A 21713-nucleotide genomic window follows, 5' to 3' on the forward strand; every position below is an offset into this window, starting at 1 on the left:
CCAGCAACGGAAAGCAGTTGGGGACGCCCAAAATTGGCTTTCGATTATGCCGATTTGGGCGACCCTGGGAGAACGACACCCATCTCCTGATTTGTGTGGAAAGATGGGCGTCCTTCTCTTTCGAAAATAAGCCTGATATATAACATTTAATGCAAGTTCTCTATCATTGTTTTTCTAGTATATTATACAACTGTTTCACTGCTATTTGTTTCCTTGAAATTGATTGTATGTTTTTGTAAATAAAGCCAAGAAAGAGCAAAAAAATTTTTTTTTTTTTTTTTTTTTTGCTAAACAGCCTTATCTGTGATCTTTGTAACTAGCGCTCTTGTAAAGGCATTGGTGGTCTAGTCCCTAATCAGTTTCCTTCAGAATCCAGTGCAACAGCTTTATAGGCTCTGTTGCTGTTTCTCTTTCCCCATCACTGAGTTGGTAGCCAGACTCAAACTCCCCCTTACTTCAGTAGTGCAGTGGCCAAGGAGTAGGAGCCAAAGGGAAGAAACTTCCCCTGGGTTTGGCATTTATATTACCACAGTTTTGCTTCTACCATTCTCAATCCATGCAGAAGGGCCATCCCTTTGTTCCAGAATAGTTAGGATTTAAAAAAAAAAAAATCAACTCCAGTATCCTGCTATAGCAACCAGATGTCTCTGTGGATCTATAGGGAGCAAAGCCTGAGTGTCTCTATACAATAGAATACAGTATGGTACTTGTAGACTGTAATTACAGAATATTGTTCATTGCAGACAGCAATAAAGAATAAATGAATCAATAATTGTTATGTGATATTTCACTCTAAAACAATAGTCTAAACTTCCAAGAATCTCTGAAACCAAAAAGGTTTTCAATTTGCTTTGTATATCCGTATAATGTCAACCCTTAGGTCAACCGGAAGTAGTTTCCAGCTCTTGGCAACATGACAGGGAGAATAAGAGATTGAAAAATCTTATGGATTTAAGCTTACTGGTTGAAGGAAAAGAGACCAGGAGTTTCATGATAAAATTTTCGAGCTTGAGACCAACCTAGCCACTGTGTTCTGCAATGTCTGCAAATGCTTAGGGGTCCTTTTACTAAGCCACGGTAAAAAGTGGCCTGCGGTAGTGTAAGCGTGTGTTTTGGCCATGCGCTGAGCCAGTTTTTACCCCATCTGTAAAAAAGGGCTTTTTTTTAATGGGATGGGAAAAGGACATGTGGTAAAACTGAAACCAGTGCGCACCTAAAACTGGTCTGAGCCCTTAATGCCACCCATTGATCTAGCAGTAAGGGCTCATGCACTACACGCATGGTGACCTGCCTGCGCACGCCAACTGCCAGTTACCGCTGGAAATGCCATGCATGGGAGGAAATCATCCAGGCATTGTGGGTGCGCGGCAAATCTGAAATTACCACCAGGGGGCACGGTAGCCTGGCGTAGTTTCATTTTGGCACGAGTAGACTACTACTACTACTTAGCATTTCTATAGCGCTGCTAGGGCCTAACACACCTTTGTGAAAGGGCCCCTTAAATATTTTCACAGATGGCCCAGAATACAAGACATTACAGTAATCTACCTGAGGTAGTACAACAGCATGAACTGCTATTTTAAAGTGATCAAATAAAAGAAAATGTCTAACCATGCATAGCTGCCTCATAAATATAAAAACCATCTTCAGGAATATGATCAAATTCTAATTAAGTACCATAATAAACTCATCCAAAAACACTAAATTATATACCTTAACTTTGGCTTAAATCATATAAATCGAACTACAAGTACTGTGGTTCAGTGAGGAATGCAGGTAATCATTCTTCTTCATCCTCCCCAGTTATGATTCATAAATGAAAACAAGTTTTATCCCCTCCAAAAACCATCAGACTCTTATTTGACAGTTAGTAAAAATGAGTGTGTGACCTAATTATTCGTGTCAACAGTATGATGCCCTGTCAGAACGGAAACTAGCAGGCAGGCTTTTAACTTGTGACAGAACTAGAGATAGCTCTCTCAGCTGTTTTTAAATTTATGTATGTATTTTTTAAACAATTCAAATACAGTTATACCCTTCTACTTATACAAAGCAAAACTATTTTTAGGATCATGAGAGGACCGATAATTAAGAGAAATATCAATGGGCTTATTCTTCCCTGACATTAATCTATCTAACTTCTTCATAGGTCCAGTTTTTAATATTGCAATCTCTGATATATTCACTTTTGTTTTATGTATCAAAATCCACTTGTATCTTTGTTTTCTTCATGTGATATACCATACTGTAAACTTATAATGCAATTATATTACTTATTTCTGTAACATTTTTTCAGTGGAACCAGCTTTTAACATAGATCCATGTTTCGCCTACTACATCAGGGGAGTTGGTCACCTAAAGAGTAAAACTCTTTTAGCATTCATACATCACTTCTGTAATAAACAGCTTTGATAATCTAGAAATTTTATTTTATGTACACTGAGGTTGCTGGGACAAGTACCTATGAATACATGGTTACTCATACTAGATCAGAGGTGTGCAGCCTTTCACCAGATTTTATGTGTCCAGTGAAATTATGGGACCTATACACAGAAAATGTAATTAACCAGAGTTTTGTCAATTTTAAATGCTGTATTTTGCAAATATTTACAAAATAGCCACTCTAGCAGTTTGTTTTTATTGTTTTTAGTTAAATAAATAACTAAAGCAAACATTTATCACAGAAGCTCTGTGCGTTTCTGGTTTCAATATTACATAATTTTGAAGCCCTGACATTCATGCAGTCCTCAATGTATAAATGTTGTTCACTCCTGAACTAGATGTGTATCCCAATATATGTGTATTCCCTTTGATGCCGAATTACAAATGGTTCTCCAAAGACAAGCAGAATGAAATGTCCACACTGATGGGTGACATCATCCAATGGAGCCACTTAATGGGAACCAGCCTCCAGCAACTTCCAGAAGCTGTGATGGTGGTACACCACAGATGTGTGTGCTGTCCTGTCTACCACCATCATGTGGGACCAAGCCAGTCTCTTTTCTTCAACAGAGCAGTGAGGTCGTATTTCATCATGCTCCCCTCAGCTCACATCTGTTCTCCTTTGGAATATTTTTCTCCTGTTTATTTTCATGTACATGCTCATGTGAAGCCAGCACCTTACTTCTGTCATAGTGTCCCTAGTCAGGTTTTTGGCACTTTTTTTTCCCCCATGGCTCACTTGGCTTTCTTAAGCATCAAGCATCCTGGTCGGGATATGCTTTTCAAAATTGAGCGGTTTGATTTCACCTTGGTCATTTTTCCCAACATGTCCCTTAATACTCCCAGTGGTTTTAAGACATGCAGAGGGAGCTCTCTGCACCCCTCCAGTGTCGTGCACTCGGAGCGGACTGCCCTGCCCTTGGTATGCCACTGACCCGAAAATATGTAAACCGCTTGGAATGTAGTTGCAAAAACCTCAGAAAGGCAGTATATCAAGTCCCATTTCCCTTTCCCTCCACCTTTTAAGACACTGCCTATCCAGCTGGATGGTGATGGCACAATGAAAGCAAGTTTTATCCAGTGAAGACTAACTCAAAATAACCTGTTCCTTAGCTGGGGCCTAATATTATCACATAGAAAATGTGACCGTACCATGCCTCTGTGGTTATCTTGAAAATATTATATAACCTTTGGATGCATGACTAGGCTAGGGACATAAATATTTGTGTATTTAAAATGTAAACTTCTACAAGGCAGATGCAGATGTGATTCCACGTGCCCCAATGAAAGGACTGTTTAATTCTACGTCCATTGAATTTCACCAAGCTTCCCAAAGCAGATTACAACAGTTAAGCTGAACGACCTATCAAGAAACACGATATCCTTACTGAAATCTCAACATCTCTAGTGTAGAAAAATGAGCACAGAGGTTCTAACTGTTGTTTCTACCAGCTATAATAATTTTTAAAGCTGTTTTAGTGCTATTCGATTTAAGCCAGCCCACATTGAGCCTGCAAAGAGGGGGGGAAATGTGGGATACAAATGCAACAAATAAATAAATAAAAATATTTATATCTACTGTAGATACGGGAAATTTTCAAATAAATAGCTGTCAAGTAAAAACACAAATAAAATCTTTTGTTCTCCACCTTTTAACTAAAACAGCTTTAGACTTTTTAAAGATGAACCACGCATTTATTTTTAATAATCTTTTGCTATTGTTTTGGGTGAACTAAAGCTCCGCCTACTGGCTTCAGCCCGTATAATGGACTAATAGGCACACTTCGTCTCCTGTTTTCTTCAAGCTCCTCCTTGCAGTCTGCAGTACCGAACGGGGTGGAGTCGAGTGCGCATGCGCAGCGGTTGGGCGGGTTGGCGCATGTGCCCTTCACTATTCTATGGTCCGTCGCGGAGGAAGATTGTCATTGAATGCTGTGCAGGGCAGTGAATCGACCGTCGAGTGTGGCTGGCGCCTGGGCTCTGGTCAGCAGGGAGAGGGGTGGCCCGCGGGTGATGGGCTCGGAGAGCAGTGCCCTGCGGAGTTTCACCTTGCAGGAGCCGCCCTGCCCCTTGGCCTCCGGTGTCTCCCTGTACCGCGCCTTACTGACGGACGGGCGGCCTGCCTCTGTCTTCGTGTATAGCCCCGATAAGAAGGATATGGTTATCAAAGCGGCCCAGGTATTGCCTGCCTATCTCTCTCTCTCTCCCCCCCCCCCCCCCCCTCCGTTGCATAGCCCTAGGCGGACAACCCTCCAAAACTTGTTCCAATTCCAACTCAGGTAGAATTTGCCCAGTACGACTGACTCGCTTTTCCTCCCTTCTCTTTCGCTGTGCTAGTCCTTGCTGGCCTCACCACTTTATTTTGCCTGGGCTAACGCTTTTGGTGCCTCGGGGAGGTGGCAGCAGGCTCTGCTTGTTATATGGGTAATTAGTGTACATCCTCTCATATACCAGTGCTTGACAAGTTTTATTTAAATGTAGAAGCTAGCAGATAATTATCTGCTTCTCCCTTTCTGAAGCCCGGTTGGGGTTTGCATCTCCTCTGGGGTATGCTGCAGCGCATTAGGACTTCACTTACTAAGCTATTTCACCATGTTCTAGCAGTGTAAAAGAGTTAGTAAATAAGGTCCTTAATGTGATACTGCACAGTACTGACAGAACCCCCACCCTCGGGTGGGCTGTCTGCACAGTATAGGATAATCCCACTGATAGCTGCACCTGAGGAATTTATCTCTAGCCTTCCTTCATCTGTCACTGTGGCCTCCCATCAGTAGTAGTAGGGGGGAGGGGCAAGAAGGGAAAGGGAATTGGGACTTGATATACCTTCTTTCTGTGGTTTTTGCAACTACATTCAAAGCAGTTTACATATTCAGGTACTTATTTTTGTACCAGGGGCAATGGAGGGTTAAGTGACTTGCCCAGAGTCACAAGGAGGTGCAGTGGGAATTGAACTCAGTTCCCCAGGATCAAAGTCCACTGCAGAAAGAGATTAATGTGCAGTGTATCTGTTTGAACCAGGAGATGCAGGAACAGTTTGTAGATCTGATCTCAAACTCGTTCACTGTGAGCTCACCAGCAGCACAGCATAGCACAGAACAGTGCAGTTGGAAAGAAGGTATGTATTTGTGCTTGAGGCAGCCTAGGACCCTTGGAGGGCACAAAATATTGGGTGCCAGGGTCCAATTTCTAGGCACCGTGGTGATCTGTTGCCCAGGATTTATCAAACCCTGGCATACATCATGGCGCTGATATAAAAAGTTATGTGTTTAAACTGTGTGCTGAGCTTTAGAAGTCAGTTTCATAAAGCAAGTGCTGAAACAAAGTTTTACACCAGATGTTGTAAACTAATGGTATGCGAATAATCTGAGTGGGAAAATAAAGAAGAAAAGTGCGCCCAAGTTAATATGCACACGCTTTATGTTGGCCGCAGAGATCAATATTTAGCGCAGGCTTTAAGGCTAGAGTGGCCTATGGGTGTATAAACATTTATGCACATAGGTTTTTTGGACCTTGGGATTATATTATTTTATAGGGTTGTGTGTATCTCTGGTGAATGTTTCTGTGTGTTGTCTTATTGGTATGAAATGAGGCTTGTTCCTTTTATGATGATACATCTAAATGTTTCATAGTGTCCAGTGGTTATTTGTGGCTATAAAGTAAGTTAATGGTGAAAGCTGTCTGACAGTGAAGATGTGTTGTAGGGCTAAGTGACTTGCCAGGGTCACTAGGAGCCGCAGTGGGAATCACTGGATTTAAATGAACAGTGCAGCAATGTGTATGCATTTCTTTTATAATGACTTTCTTGGGCACTACAGGAGTGCCCAGAACATGCACTAAGCCGCCTCCGCTTTAATACATCAGCTATATGCAGCATGCATCCTATATAGTGCGCACAGAAGCTATGAAACACTGCCTTCTATCTGTTTTAAATGCTCTTTTGCACATGGTTTATCATGCGTACCATAAATATTATCTAAACATACATTCTCATTTTATCATTCATTCATTATCTCAGCTGCAGGCTGTGAAAATTTCTGTGATGGCTTTTGCTCCTAAATGAGGAACAGATAATGTACATTGTAAATGAATGATGAAGTCCGTGAATATATGTTGTGATTGTCAACAGATTGCAGTTATATGCAACACATTAGGATACTCATGTCCACCCTACATTTTTTTGAGGGTGGTGGGATATAATACTTTTACCTTTATGAAACTGTTTGACTTTTTCAAAACTTTGTTTTGAAGTATCTAAAGACTTTGCGCCATCCTTGTTTGCTGAGGTTCTTGTCCTGTGTGGTGGAGACAGATGGAATTCATCTGGTCACAGAGAGGGTACAGCCCCTGGAAATGGCTCTGGAGAATCTTTTCTCTGAGGAGATCTGTGCTGGAATCTACGACATTCTGCATGCACTGGTATTTCTGCATGACAGAGTAAGTATCTGTTAGTTATTTTTTTCTTGTCTCTACATCCATTTTCTGAATCAATATGCTGACATAACAGCTGCATTTTTTCTTAAGACTCCTACCTCTCTGGATACATATAAGAGCAGGGTACATGGTTATTTTTGTAAGGCATAAAGCTGTTCAATGGAATGTCATCTGCTCTGCTACATACATAGGAATGAATGCTTAATGCCAATAAACATGGCAGCACCTACTTCCCTACGTACTGCACGTCACCTGGGGTGAACAAACATGTGGCTAAAGGTGAGCCGGTTGATATTATGTATCTGGATTTTCAAAAGGCATTTGGCAAAGTACCTCTTCCTTGTCATCAAGCAGATTCAGCCATTACAGATGGGTTGTGTCCATCAACCAGCAGGGGGAGATAGAGAGCACACTTTTTTCAGTGCCTCATACCAGCTTGCTCCACTGCCTCTCTCTCCTTCAGTAATCTCTATCTCCCCTAGCAGAGTGGTTGTAGCATCTTCGAGCTCCATCAAAAATCTGCCTGGAGGTTGCTCCTGTGCTTTTGCCAGTTGTTTGCCGGGGTGTTGGAGACTGTAGCAGCTTCACTTTAAAGGCACATAGGTTCGCCCTTTCCCTGCCTTACCCATACCTCCGTGGATGTGGACACATTGCTTAGCTTTCCCTGTCTTTCCCCACCAACAGTGGATGCAGGCACATAGGTTCGCCTTTCCCACTCACCTGAGCCTCCGGAGTTCTATTTACCTCTGCTTTCCTCACAGCGTAAAAAAAAAAAAAAAAGGAACAGAGGTTTTTCCTTGCCTTTTTCTGTGGGACCGGAGCTGTGATACTCGGTCCAGTGAGGTAAGAGTGTTTTCTGACTCCTCCGGGGTGGGCCCGCGATCGGGGCGATATTGGCTGATATGAGAGCTACTAGCCTCGGCAGAGATCCGGGTGCCCAGGGTGAGTTTTTCTCCCCTGATTTTGTCTTATTAATGCATAAAGCATACATGCTTAAAAGAGCTCTCCCACAAAGCCCTGCAGGGGCCTCTTCTAATGCCCCCCCCCCCCCCCGGTGGATTCTAGCCTGGGTATCCCTCTGAGGCGTTATTCCCTGATAACTGGCAGAATATGAAGCGCAGAAGGGCTCATTCCCCTTCAGAGAGTGCTGCACCTCCATTCCCCCCCCCCCCCCCTCGTGGTCGGGCTGTGAGGATTCGGAGGACTCTGGCAGGCCTTCATGGTCTGAGGAGCCAGAGTCTGGTGCAGAAGTGACTCAGGATGTAGACGATCCCTCCGCGGTGAGGATTTTCCACCGTGATGAGCTGCCAGCGTTATTTCTGATACCCTGCAGGCTCTCTCTATTGAGGACCCTGACAGTGGCTCAGCCTCCTCTGTGAATCCTAGGATGGCTAGTGCCAAAAAGTCTGCTCGAGCCTTTCCTTTGCATGACTCCATCCAAGAGCTTATTTTGGCTCAGTGGACTGACCCCGAGGGACCGTTGAAAGTTTCCAGGACTATGGGGCAATTATACCCTCTGAGTGAGGAGCATATGGCTCGCTTTTCTATGCCTAAAGTGGATGCCCTAGTCACAGCTGTGACAAAGAGAACTACCCTCCCTGTTGAAGGAGGTGTTGCCCTGAAGGATATTCAAGACCGTAGACTGAAATCAGCACTTAAACGGTCATTTGAACTTGCAGGTCTCACTATTCGGGCATCTGCATGCAGTTGTTATGCTGCTAGAGCCTGCCTGGCATGGTTGCAACAGGCAGTGGAACAGCCCGGTGATGGAGCGGAGCCCTTTTCAGATGTGGCTCCGCGGATGGAGTCGGCCTTGTCCTTTCTTGCTGACGCCCTTTATGATATGGTCAGAGCTTCGGCTAAACACATGGCAGTAGCAGTGGCAGCTCGCCGTCTTCTTTGGCTACGGCATTGGGCGGCGGACATGGCCTCTAAGCAAAGGTTGGTGAAGTTGCCCTTTCAAGGCCTTCTCCTGTTTGGTGAGGAGTTGGAGAAAATTGTGAAGGGCCTGGGTGAGGCTAAACCCCAGCGCTTGCCTGAAGATAGGCCTCGGCCTTCCTCTAAGGGTGCTGCGGTCCACTCCTCTTACAGACCTCGCTTCCGTGAAGCTCGAAGGTACCGCCCGGGGCGTTCTGCTGGGTTCAATTCTCGTGCCCGCTTTCAGCAGAGGAACTCCTTTTGCTCGGACAAATGTTCCGCAGCCGCTGGCTCAAGGCCTGGAGTTCAGGGGCGACCCTCTCGATGGTGCGCCGGCCCTCTCCTCGAGTCCTGTCAACGGAGGACGTCTTTCCCTCTTTGCCGAGGAGTGGGCCAACATTTCCTCAGATCAGTGGGTTTTGGACCTGATTAGAGACGGTTACAGAATAGAATTCCACGCCCCTGTAAGAGATGTGTTTGTGGAGTCCCAATGCGGTTCTGCTGCCAAACGGGCGGCGGTAGAGGAGACTTTGCAAGGTCTGATTCAGATAGGGGCCGTGTCCCCGGTACCTCCCGCCGAACACGGCTGCGGCCGCTACTCTATCTACTTTGTGGTGCCGTGAAGAGGAGGGTCTTTTCGCCATATTCTGGACTTAAAAGAATTAAACAAGTCCCTGAGAGTGCGGCATTTTCACATGGAAACCCTGCGCTCCGTCATTGAGGCGGTACAGCCAGGAGAGTTTCTCATGTCTCTGGACCTGAAAGAAGCTTACTTGCACATTCCAATTTGGCCCCCGCACCAGAAGTTTCTGAGGTTTGCGGTGATGGGAAAGCATTTCCAGTACCGGGCCTTGCCTTTTGGCCTCGCCACAGCTCCCCGCACCTTTTCGAAGGTTATGGTGGTAGTAGCTGCCTTTCTAAGGCGAGAGGGTATTCGGGTTCACCCGTACCTGGACGACTGGCTCATTCGAGCAAACTCTGCTGCAGAGAGTCAGCATGTAACAGCCAGAGTGGTCTCAGTACTTCAATCTCTGGGCTAGGTCGTCAATTTGGCCAAAAGTCACCTGACCCCTTCGCAGTTTCTAGAATATTTGAGGGCCAGGTTCGACGCAGCCTCGGGGTATGTGTACCTACCCGAGCAAAGGCGGTGCAAGCTTCAGAATCAGGTCCGTCTGCTGCTGAAGATGCCCCGCCCGCGAGCTTGGGACATTGTCCAGCTGCTTGGATCGATGACGGCCACCGTGGAACTGGTGCCCTGGGCGAGAGCGCACCTGAGACCTCTACAGTATGCTGTACTCCAAAGATGGTCTCCAGTATCTCAGGATTACCAATGCAGACTCTCTTGGCTCCCTGCGGCTCGACTCAGCATGGAGTGGTGGCTCTCAGACAGCATGCTGCGGCGAGGAATGCCGCTGGCGCTCCCCGATTGGTGCCTAGTGGTGACAGATGCCAGTCTGAAAGGCTGGTGCTCACATTGCAAGGGGAAGCATGCCCAGGGTCTATGGACACCCGAGGAGTCGGAGTGGTACATCAACCGCCTAGAGTTGAAAGCGGTGTTTCAGGCGCTTCTGGCCTTTCAAGTGACCCTGGAAGGATTGGCTGTCAGAGTGATGTCGGACAACACGACAGCAGTGGCCTACATAAATCGACAAGGCGGCACTCAGTGCAGAGCTCTAGCCGCGCAGGCCGAACAAATTTGCCACTGGGCCGAGCTGCATCTACAGTTTCTGTCGGCAGCTCACATTTGCAGGTCAGAGCAACGTGCAAGCCAATTATCTAAGCAGGCATCAGATCGATCCAGCAGAGTGGGAACTTGCAGACGAAGTGTTCCTGCAGATATGTGCCAAGTGGGGCAAGCCCGTGATGGATCTAATGGCGACAAGCTCCAATGCCAAAGTCCCGTGCTTCTTCAGCAGACTGAGAGATCCTCGCGCGGCGGGGTTGGATGCCTTGGCTCAACCCTGGCCTCCGGGCCTACTGTATGTGTTCCCTCCGTGGCCCTTGCTCCTGCAGATTCGGCTGCATCCAGGAGAAGTGGTTCTCGTCGCCCCGGATTGGCCCAGGAGGCCTTGGTATGCGGACCTCCGACAGATGCTCGTAGAGGATCCCCTTCAGTTACCTCTGGTTCCCAACCTGTTGTCACAGGGTCCGGTGACCATGGAGGACGCCGGCTGATTTGGTCTTATGGCCTGGCGATTGAGAGGGCGCAATTGAGAGGCAGAGGCTATTCCAATAAAGTAATTACCACTCTCCTGCAAGCCCGCAAGCGTTCCACTTCCGTGGCTTAAGCCAGGATTTGGCACCAGTTTGAAGTCTGGTGTGCTTCCAGAGAGATCACACCCCTGCGGGCTCCTGTCTTGCCGATTCTGGACTTTTTGCAGGATGGTGTATACAAAGGCTTGGCCTATAATTCCCTGCGGGTGCAAGTGGCAGCATTGGCCTCCCTGCGTGGCAAGGTTGAAGGCGTGTCTTTAGCTGCTCATCCGGATATGGCACGGTTTCTTAGAGGGGTGCTTCAGCTCCGTCCTCCCGTGCGTGCACCTTGTCCAGCTTGGAACCTGGGGCTAGTGCTGAAGGCCCTTCAGGGTGCTCCCTTTTGAACCGCTTCGGCGTGCTTCAGAGAAAGATTTGACACTGAAGGCCGTCTTGTTAGTGGCCATTACTTCGGCGAGACGGGTGTCAGAGCTCCATGCGCTGTCCTGTAGAGACCCTTTTCTGCAGTTTTCAGAGTCCAGGGTCACGGTTCGGACCATGCCTTCCTTCTTGCCTAAGGTGGTTTCAGCGTTTCACCTAAACCAACCTATTTTCTTGCCCTCCTTTGTCGAGAATCTTTTGGGCAATTGCACCTGTTGGACGTGCGCAGGACTCTGCTGCAGTATCTGCGAGTTACTAACTCTTTCAGGACCTCTGATCATCTGTTTGTTTTTGCTATCAGGTCCTCGCAGAGGGTCTCCAGAGTCTAAAGCCACTATTGCCCGCTGGCTTAAAGAATCTATCTTTTCAGCTTATTTGCTTGCCGGCCGGCCTCCGCCTGATGCCTTTAAGGCGCATTCCACTAGAGGAATTTCCTCTTCTTGGGCTGAAACTGGAGAACTCTTTCTTCAAGAGATTTGTAGTGCAGCAACATGGGCTTCTAAGCTCTCTTTTGCCCGACATTTCAGGCTGGATGTGGCTGCCAGGAGGGACGCACATTTTGGAGCGCAAGTGCTGGCGCGTGGTGTGGCTTGTTCCCACCCTATCTAGGGATTGCTTTGATACATCCCATCTGTAATGGCTGCATCTGCTTGATGACAAGGAAGGGAAAATTAGGTTCTTACTGTGATAATTTTCTTTCCTTTAGTCATAGCAGATGCAGCCACGATCCCTCCCTGTCTGATGCTATCTGCTGTAAATCTGTTTCAGGTTCTGTTCGTGTTTCCTGGAGATTCCGTCCTTGGGAGAAAGTCAGAAAACAGGATTCTTGTTCAATTAAAGGAGGATGACTTAATTCCCTCCAGTTTCATGTTTTGGAGGATGAATTTATTCCCTCCGGGAGGATGAGTTTATTCCCTCCAGTTATGTCTCAGTGGAGGAAGAGTTTATGCCCTCCGGGAGGATGTTTCATTCCCTCCATTCTGAGTTAATGCCCTTTGTTGTAGGGCCATCGTTCGCTGTGAGGAAAGCTTATGTTATTCCCATTGTGGTTTGCCATACTGCTTTGGAAGCTTCAAATACTGAAGAGAGGCAGTGGAGCAAGCTGGTATGAGGCACTGAAAAAAGGGTGCTCTCTATCTCCCTCTGCTGGTTGATGGACACAACCCATCTGTAATGGCTGCATCTGCTATGACTAAAGGAAAGAAAATTATCACGGTAAGAACCTAATTTTCCCATACCTAATTACATTTTGTGGTGCTGGGACATCACATCCAGTTCAGGGCTTTGCCCTTCGATCTCGCCATGGCATCAAGAACGTTTACGAAGGTTGTGGTGGAGGTGGCCTGCCTTTGGCGCCAGGGAATCGAAGTTCACCCCTATCTCAATGACTGGCTCATTCTTATTTGGACAGCATGGCAGCGATGGACAAAGTTGTCCACCTTCTGCAGTCATTGGATTGGGTGATCAATTTCAAGAAGAGCAGATTAACTCCACTGCAGGCACTGGAGTATCTGGGCATTGTATCCGAAACAGCAAGGGACAGGATTTTCTTCACGGAATGCAGTAGGTCGAATCTGATTCAACAGATTAGTCTTCTCAGTCAAGGCAGGCCCAGGGTCTAGGACTGTTGCCCAAGTTCTGAGGTCATTGACAGCGGTGATGGAAGTGGTGCCATGAGCTAGGGCTCTTTTGCAGCCATTACAGGAGTCTCTTCTCAGCCACTGGTCCTCTTCGTCTTCCTTGGATGCTGGTTGCCAGGCGGCATATGCAGTGGTGGTTGTTACCCAGATATTTGACCATCGGAGTGCCTTTTCCAATAACACAATAAGAGATAGTGACCATGGATGCTAGCAAGTTGGGTTGGGGAATTCATTACAGGTTCCATCTGGCACAGGTTACTTGGATGGAACAGGAGTCTCAGTGGTCGATTTAAATCACTTGGAGCTCAGGGGTAGTGCAGAATGCTTTACGCGACTTCGCTCCATTTCTGGCAGGGGGCCCGATCCGTGTTTTCTCCAACAATTCATGAGTTGGGTGGGGAAAAATCTTCTTTGCTTGTCGGCAGCTCACATCACTAGGTCCTTGAATGTAGAGGTGGATTTTCTCAGCAGGCACTCCTTGGACCTGGGAGAATGGGAATTATCCAGCCAGGGTTTTCAGCTGATAGGGCACTGATGAGGTTCTCTGCTCCTGGACTTGGCAACAAAAAGGAAGGCCAAAGTGCCCAAGTTCTTCAGCTGTCGGAAAGAACCGGGCTTGATGGGGATCAATGCCCTACTGCAGCCCTAGATGGAGACACATTTACTGTATGTCTTCCCTTCTTGGCCTATGGTAGGCCGCGTGTTGAAAAGGATCGCATTGCACCAGAGTCAAATAATTCTCATAGCCCCAGATTGGCTGTGGAAGCCGTGGTATGCAGACCTGATTCAACTGCTGGATAGGGATCCTCTCTGTCTTCCGCAGTTACACTGCCTACTGAAGCAAAGTCCAATGGTCATGGAAAATCCGTGCCCCTTTGGTCTTAAGGCTTTGTCGTTGAAAGGGCTCGGTTGAGATGAAAAGCTTATTCTGATTCGGTCATTGCAGCCTTGCTTCAGGCTCAGAAATGCTTTATATCCATGGCGTATGTGAGGGTGTGGAAAGATGTTCGAGGGCTGGTGTTCCGAGAGCAGACTTTCTTCTTTCTCTGCTCAGTTTGCACACATCCTAGCATTTCTTCAGGCAGGTCTTAAGAAAGGATTGGCGTTAACTTCTCTTAAATTTCAGATTGTGGCTTTGACTTTAGGGGCCGACTACAGAAGATGTCTCTTGCGGCTCACCCGGATATTGTTCAGTCCTTGTGGAAAGTGGGCCATTTGCGGTCTTCCTTTTGTACACCATGTCCTGAGTGGAACCTTAGTTTAGTCCTTCGGGTTCTTCAGAAGCCTCCTTTTGAGCCACTCTGGAAGGCCTCTTTGAAAGATCTTACGCTAAAGACAGTGTTCTTGATGGCGATTGCGTCGGCACATACTGTTCAGAGCTTTAGACTCACTCTTTTTTTTTTTTAATTTCTTTATTTATCGTTTTAAATAAATTTACAAGCCATTTTCATACTTGAATAGGAAATTCAGATATAAGAAAAAAGAAGAAAAGTTACTTCATAAACTTAAACATAAAGCAAAAATAATATATCTTATTTAGTCCACCATTTAGAAGGGGCAGGAGCCAATATAAACTCAGGAGAGAGAAAAATAAGAAAACATTAAAGAAAGACTTAGCAGATTATCTACTGTATTATTAATATATTCTCGTCCTAGAAACAGCACTGTTAGAATACAATATACATCATGACAATTTCTTCTGATCTATAAATTGTTTCAAGTGAACAGGATTAAGGAAAACATATTTAACATCCAAATATTTTATGTTGCATTTGCATGGATAGTTTAAGTTAAATGTGGCTCCCAGCGCCAAAGTAGCTGATCTTAATGCTAAAAAGTCCTTTCTTCTGGTCTGTGTGGATTTAGCAACATCTGGGAATACCCAGATTTTCTCTCCATAAAAAGGGATTTGTAGGTTTCTCAAAGCCAATTTTCTAACCAAATCCAAATCTTGCTGAAATACGAATGAGACCAGAAGTGTTTGTCTATCCGTTGTTGAAGATAAAGAAGTTTCTAAAAGTTCTGAAACATTCATATCTCTTTGAGGTTGTTGAGCAAGCGGTAAATCTTCACTTACTTTTTTAACAGGTAGATAATAGACTTTATTCAAAGGCGGAATATTGTCAGAGGTAAATTTTAAATTTTCCGTCAAGTACCTTTTAAATACATCCAAAGGAGAATATACTGAAGTACGAGGAAAATTTAACAATCGAAGGTTTAATCTTCGATTGTAATTTTCAAAATATTCAAGTCTATTATGAATCTGAAGATTATCCTGAATCAATTTTGTAGTTATTTCTTTCATTTTCCTAGAATCATCGTTTAGAAGATTTATTTTTTCATTTGTCTCAGTACACATGGTAGTAAATGCAACATTTAAGTTCTGAACGTTTTCTGAAAGTGTATCAATCTTGCCTGATGAAGTTTTCACAGTGTTGTCCAAACGCTGGAGCGCTTCCCATATCGCCTCCAGTGTCACCTTCGCAGTTGGGGCTTTAGATATCATAGGCCTCTCTTGCTGGGCTACAATGCCCTTCAACTCCGTTGTCTGGGGAGCTCCAGCAGAAACTATGATTTGCCGGCCCAGTGGTGGATCTGTTTCCCCGACTTCCGGGGTCAGCATTCCACCCTCGAAATCGAGTACTGCTGGCTGCAAAGGCGGGAAGAGTATCGGGGGAGACAACGACGTGTCAATTCCCAGGCTATCGGCGTCTCCTAACGCCGATAGATCAGCGGGACCTCCCGAAACTTGCATAGTGGGCTGTCGCATGAGAAACCGTTCCATCGTCTGCTGGTCGGGCGTTGAAGTTAGGGACGGCTGGGCACGCGCCCTAACGGTCCCTTTTCTCTTAGTATGTGGCATTTCCAAAAGGTTTGAGGTAAGTTTTCCAAGAAGAAATCACTAAGAAAAATCGTAACGTTCCAGCAGCGTTGGACTAGTTGCTAACGCGAACTGCTGGTACTGCCGCCATCTTGCTCCTCCCCTCCTCTTAGACTCACTCTTGTCGGGATCCCTTTCTCTGCTTTTAAGATGCGGGGGTCTCCCTGTGCATGATTCCTTCCTTTCTTCCAAAAGTGGTATCAGCATTTCATCTCAAAAAATCTGTGGAGCTTCTGTCCTTTCGCAGAGATGTCAAAGATGCTCAGTATTCTTCCTTGAAGCTTCTCGATATGTGCAGAGTCCTCATTAGATATCTGGAATTCACGGATGAGTTTCACAAATCAGACAGAGTGTTTGTGCTTTTTGGCAAGCACAGGCTTGGCCTCATGGCATCCAAGCCCAAGTTGCTAGATAACTGAAGGAGACTATTGCATAAGCTTATTTGCTTGCATGAAAGCTGGCTCCTCAGGCATTGCAGACTTATTCTACAAGGCATACAGCGACATCCAGGACGGAGACTACCTTACTGTATCCGGCGGATATTTGCAAGGCGGTGACATGGTTGATGCTGCATACCTTTGCCAAGCACTACAGGGTGGACATTTTTTTGGCTTCAGTCCTCAGGGCGGCGGCTGTGCCAAGATCCCACCCGCTCCAGGGCTGCTTTTAAACATCCCACAGGGTCAGGAATAGTGGGAAGCTACATAAGTACATAAGTATTACCATACTGGGAAAGATCAAAGGTCCATCAAGCCCAGCATCCTGGCAAGATCCCAAAAAAGTACAAAACATTTTGTACTGCTTATCCCAGAAATAGTGGACTTTCCCCAAGTCCATTTAATAATGGTTTATGGACTTTCCTTTAGGAAGCCGTCCAAACCTTTTTAAAACTCCGCTAAGCTAACCGCCTTTACCACATTCTCTGGCAATGAATTCCAGAGTTTAATTACACGTTGAGTGAAGAAAAATTTTCTCTGATTCGTTTTAAATTTACTACATTGTAGCTTCATCGCATGCCCCCTAGTCCTAGTATTTTTGGAAAGCGTAAACAGACGCTTCACATCTACCCATTCAACTCCACTTATTATTTTATAGACCTCTATCATATCTCCTCTCAGCCGCCTTTCTCCAAGCTGAAGAGCCCTAGCCATTTCAGCCTTTCCTCATAGGGAAGTTGTCCCATCCCCTTTTCATTTTCGTCACCCTTCTCTGCACCTTTTCTAATTCCACTGTATCTTTTTTGAGATGCGGCGACCAGAATTGAACACAATGTTCGAGGTGCGGTCGCAACATGGAGTGATACAAAGGCATTATAACATTCTCATTTTTGTTTTCCATTCCTTTCCTAATAATGCCTATCATTCTATTTGCTTTCTTAGCCACAGCAGCAGCAGCACACTGAGCAGAAGGTTTCAATGTATCATCAACGACGACACCTAGATCCCTTTCTTGGTCTGTGACTCCTAACGTGGAACCTTGCATGGTGTAGCTATAATTCGGGTTCCTCTTTCCCACATGTATCACTTTGTACTTGCTCACATTAAACGTCATCTGCCATTTAGACGCCCAGTCTCTCAGTCTCATAAGGTCCTCTTGTAATTTTTCACAATCCTCTCATGATTTAATGACTCTGAATAACTTTGTGCCATCAGCAAATTTAATTATCTCACTAGTTACTCCCATCTCTAGGTCATTTATAAATATGTTAAAAAGCAGCAGTCCCAGCACAGACCCCTGGGGAACCCCACTAACTACCCTTCTCCATTGAGAATACTGACCATTTAACCTTACTCTCTGTTTTCTATCTTTTAACTAGTTTTTAATCCACAATAGAACACTACCTCCTATCCCATGACTCTCCAATTTCCTCTGGAGTCCTTCATGAGGTACTTTGTCAAACGCCTTCTGAAAATCCAGATACACAATATCAACCGGCTCACCTTTATCCACATGTTTAGAAAGAGCGACTATAGTCTTTCCCACTATTCCAGAGGCCCACCCAAGGTTTCTGAACTGTTGGTGTGAAGTAATGGGTCAAATAATGACTATCACCTTGCATGTTGCACACTACATATCTCTTATTCTCTACAGTGTATCCAGAGATTAGAGGTCCACACATGTTTGCTCATCTTGTTAGTGTTAGGTTAGCGAGTTATTTAAGGTTGTTGTGTTTTATTCAAATTTATCCTTACTGCTTGTCTCCGTAAATACTGAAGAGCTCAACTGGATGCCAAGAGAGAGATGTCTCAGCTCAGTTTTTCAGTTCTGTGTTTCCATCTGCTGGTTGATGGACACATCTATCCCCCACAGATTCTGGAATAGTGGGAAGGACTAATGGAAAGAAAATGATCAGTAAGACCAAATTTCTCCTTAATTAAAACTTGCATACACATCTTTAGGTGCCAGGATCCGTGCATAAATTTTACACATGGATCCGAAAAAGGGGTGTGGCCATGGTAGAGGCATGGGAGGATTGGGGCATTCCTGGAATTTGCATGCAGTTTTGCTGAATAAGGGGAGATCTGTGCCTAATTTAGGCACAAGAATTTACACCAGGTTTTAGTTGATGTAAATACTCACACCAAACGCTAATCTATAAACAGTTCCCAACTCTGAGCGCCGTTTATAGAATGATGCTTAGTGCTAGTTTTTATTGGCACCCAAATATTGGCACAAATAAACAATCTGCACGAGTGTGTAGTTATAACAAAGAAACTATCAAACACATCACTCCAATATAGTGTCACACTGGGGATTCAGATCTGAAAGACAAAATATATTAAATTTTAAAAAATAGCCTCAGTATAACAGGGAAAGTCTGTGTTTAAAAAACAGAAGGGAGGGTAACACAATTTAACAATTTTACCCTCCCTTCTGTTTTTTAAACACAGACTTTTCTCCCACTTCTTTAGAATTTTTGAAATATTCTGGGAGTTTTTCTGTGTTTTTTTTTCGAAAGGTGGTGGAAGCCTGTGATGTTATTTTGTACAGTGGAGCATAAAAGTCAGGCTCCCTGTTATACTGAGGCTATTTTAAAAAATTTAATATATTTTATCCTTCAGATCTGAATCCCCAGTGTGGCACTATACCCAAATATTGGCACCATTTATAGAACTGAGTCCTATATGCAGTACTTTCTCCGAGGACAAGCAGGCTGCTTGTTCTCACTGATGGGTGACGTCCGCGGCAGCCCCTCCAATCGGAATCTTCACTAGCAAAAGCCTTTGCTAGCCCTCGCACGCCGATGCGCACCGCGCATGCGCGGCCGTCTTCCCGCCCGAAACCGGCTTGAGCCGGCCAGTCTTCTTTTCTCCGCGCTCGGTACGGTTGTGTTTTACCGTTCGTGCCCCGGAAAGTCGACCTCGCGCGTCGTTTTTCGACATTTTTCTGTGAAAAATCCAGAAATCTTTTGGATTAGCCACTTTCGGTTTTCCTTCCTCTACTTCGAGTTTTTTCGCCCCGTTAAGTTTTCTTTCGTCGTCGGGGTAGGCCTTACTTAGGCCCCGGTCGAAATTTCCCTTCTTTTTTCTGTGCCAAATTTCGCCATTTCGTCTTTTGATTTCGCCGGCGTGATTTTTCCGCCCATGACATCGAAGCCTTCCAGCGGCTTCAAGAAGTGCACCCAGTGCGCCCGGGTAATCTCGCTCACTGACAGGCACGCGTCGTGTCTTCAGTATCTGGGGGCTGGGCACCGCCCTCAGGCCTGTAGTCTGTGTTCCCTTTAGCAAAGGCGGACTCAGGTAGCGAGGTTGGCCCAGTGGAACATTTTGTTCTCGGGCTCTTCGTCGGCATCGGCACCAGGGGTATCGAGTGCATCGACGTCTTCAGCGTCCAGACCTTCAACCTCGGCGGCCAGTGCATCGAGTGCATCGAGGCATCGGCCCTCTGCATCGGCGCCGAGACATCGGATAGCTGCATCGACGTCGGTGGTACCGGGACCTCGTCTGCTGATGTCGTCGGACGGTGGTGCTTCGTCTGGAGTGCAGGTGAGGGCTGTCCATTCCCCTGCTGGTGGCGGTGAGCCTTCGGGTGGGTCTCCCCCTACCCTGAGGGCTCCTGCGGTACAGCCCCCCCGAGACCGACCCTCTTCGGTCTCGGCCCCGAGGAAGCGACGGCTGGATTCTACGTCCTCGTCGGTACCGGGAAGCTCCGGTGACATGCTTCGTCCCAAGAAGTCGAAGAAGCATCGTCACCGGTCCCCTTCCCGTGTCGGTACCGAGAGCTGTGGGTCGCCGAAGGAGTCGGCACCCAGTAGGCATCGACGCCGAGAGGACCGCTCACCCTCTGTTCAGGAGGTGTCGATGCGCTCCACTCTGGACAGCCCAGAACAGCCTCCACGCCCGGAACAGGTTCTGACGTCGACGCCTGCATCGACCTCCATGCCTTTCTCTGCAGCCGCTCTGAACGAGAGCCTCCGGGCCGTCCTCCCAGAGATTCTGGGAGAGCTGTTGCGCCCTACCCCTCCGGTACCGGCGGTGCTTGCGCCACCGGTACCGTCGAGCATGGCGCCGGCTGGCCCATCGCCCGAGGTGAGGTCTCCAGCGTCGGTGCCGCATGCGGTGCCGGCTGCCGTCGCCTCCCAGGAAGGCTCCCCGACTACGTCGGCGGAGGGAGCTTCGCCGATGCGGGCGAGGGAGTCTACCTCTCGACGCCCCCATCGTGGACGTGGCTCCACGGAGTCGAGTCGGGCACGGTTGCAGACACAGGTCCGTGAACTTGTGTCTGACACCGAGGGTGAGGCCTCGTGGGAAGAGGAAGAAGACCCCAGATATTTCTCTGACGAGGAGTCTGAGGGTCTACCTTCCGATCCCACTCCCTCTCCTGAAAGACAGCTTTCTCCTCCTGAGAGTCTGTCTTTCGCTTCCTTTGTCCGGGAGATGTCTACGGCCATCCCCTTCCCGGTGGTTGTGGAGGACGAGCCCAGGGCTGAAATGTTTGAGCTCCTGGACTATCCTTCTCCACCTAAGGAAGCGTCCACTGTTCCCTTGCACCATGTCCTAAAAAAGACATTGCTTGCGAATTGGACCAAACCTTTAACTAATCCCCACATCCCCAAGAAGATCGAGTCCCAGTACCGGATCCATGGGGACCCAGATCTGATGCGCACTCAGTTGCCTCATGATTCTGGAGTTGTGGATCTGGCCCTAAAGAAGGCTAAGAGTTCTAGGGAGCATGCTTCGGCGCCCCCGGGCAAGGACTCTAGAACCTTAGACTCCTTTGGGAGGAAGGCCTACCATTCTTCTATGCTCGTGGCCAAAATTCAGTCTTACCAGCTCTACACGAGCATACACATGCGGAACAATGTGCGGCAGTTGGCGGGCTTGGTTGATGCGCTCCCCCCTGAGCAAGCCAAGCCGTTTCAGGAGGTGGTCAGGCAGCTGAAGGCGTGCAGAAAATTCCTGGTCAGAGGGGTGTATGACACCTTTGATGTTGCGTCCAGGGCCGCTGCTCAAGGTGTGGTGATGTGCAGGCTCTCATGGCTGCGTGCCTCCGACCTGGAGAATAGAATCCAGCAGCGGATTGCGGACTCGCCTTGCCGTGCGGACAACATTTTTGGAGAGAAAGTCGAACAGGTGGTAGAGCAGCTCCACCAGCGGGACACCGCATTCGACAAGTTCTCCCGCCGGCAGCCTTCAGCCTCTACCTCTACAGGTAGAAGATTTTTTTGGGGAAGGAAGACTGTTCCCTACTCTTCTGGCAAGCGTAGGTACAATCCTCCTTCTCGAGAGCCTGCGGCCCAGGCTAAGCCCCAGCGCGCTCGCTCTCGT

General features: G+C 46.9%; 1 protein-coding gene across 2 annotated transcripts in view; it reads left to right on the plus strand.

Moving 5' to 3' along the window:
• The first annotated feature begins 4325 nt into the window (after window positions 1-4325).
• Window positions 4326-21713, plus strand: part of SCYL3 (SCY1 like pseudokinase 3) — a 62457-nt gene continuing 45069 nt past the window's right edge. For both annotated transcript variants that reach the window (XM_030205951.1, XM_030205952.1), the window contains exons 1-2: window positions 4326-4620; window positions 6691-6876. In XM_030205951.1, the coding sequence (XP_030061811.1) occupies window positions 4372-4620; window positions 6691-6876 (435 nt within the window). In that variant the 5' untranslated portion in view covers window positions 4326-4371. The remainder of the gene's footprint in view (window positions 4621-6690; window positions 6877-21713) is intronic.

This window comes from Microcaecilia unicolor, chromosome 6 (assembly GCF_901765095.1).
Source record: "Microcaecilia unicolor chromosome 6, aMicUni1.1, whole genome shotgun sequence".
NCBI classification, from domain to species: Eukaryota; Metazoa; Chordata; class Amphibia; order Gymnophiona; family Siphonopidae; genus Microcaecilia; species Microcaecilia unicolor.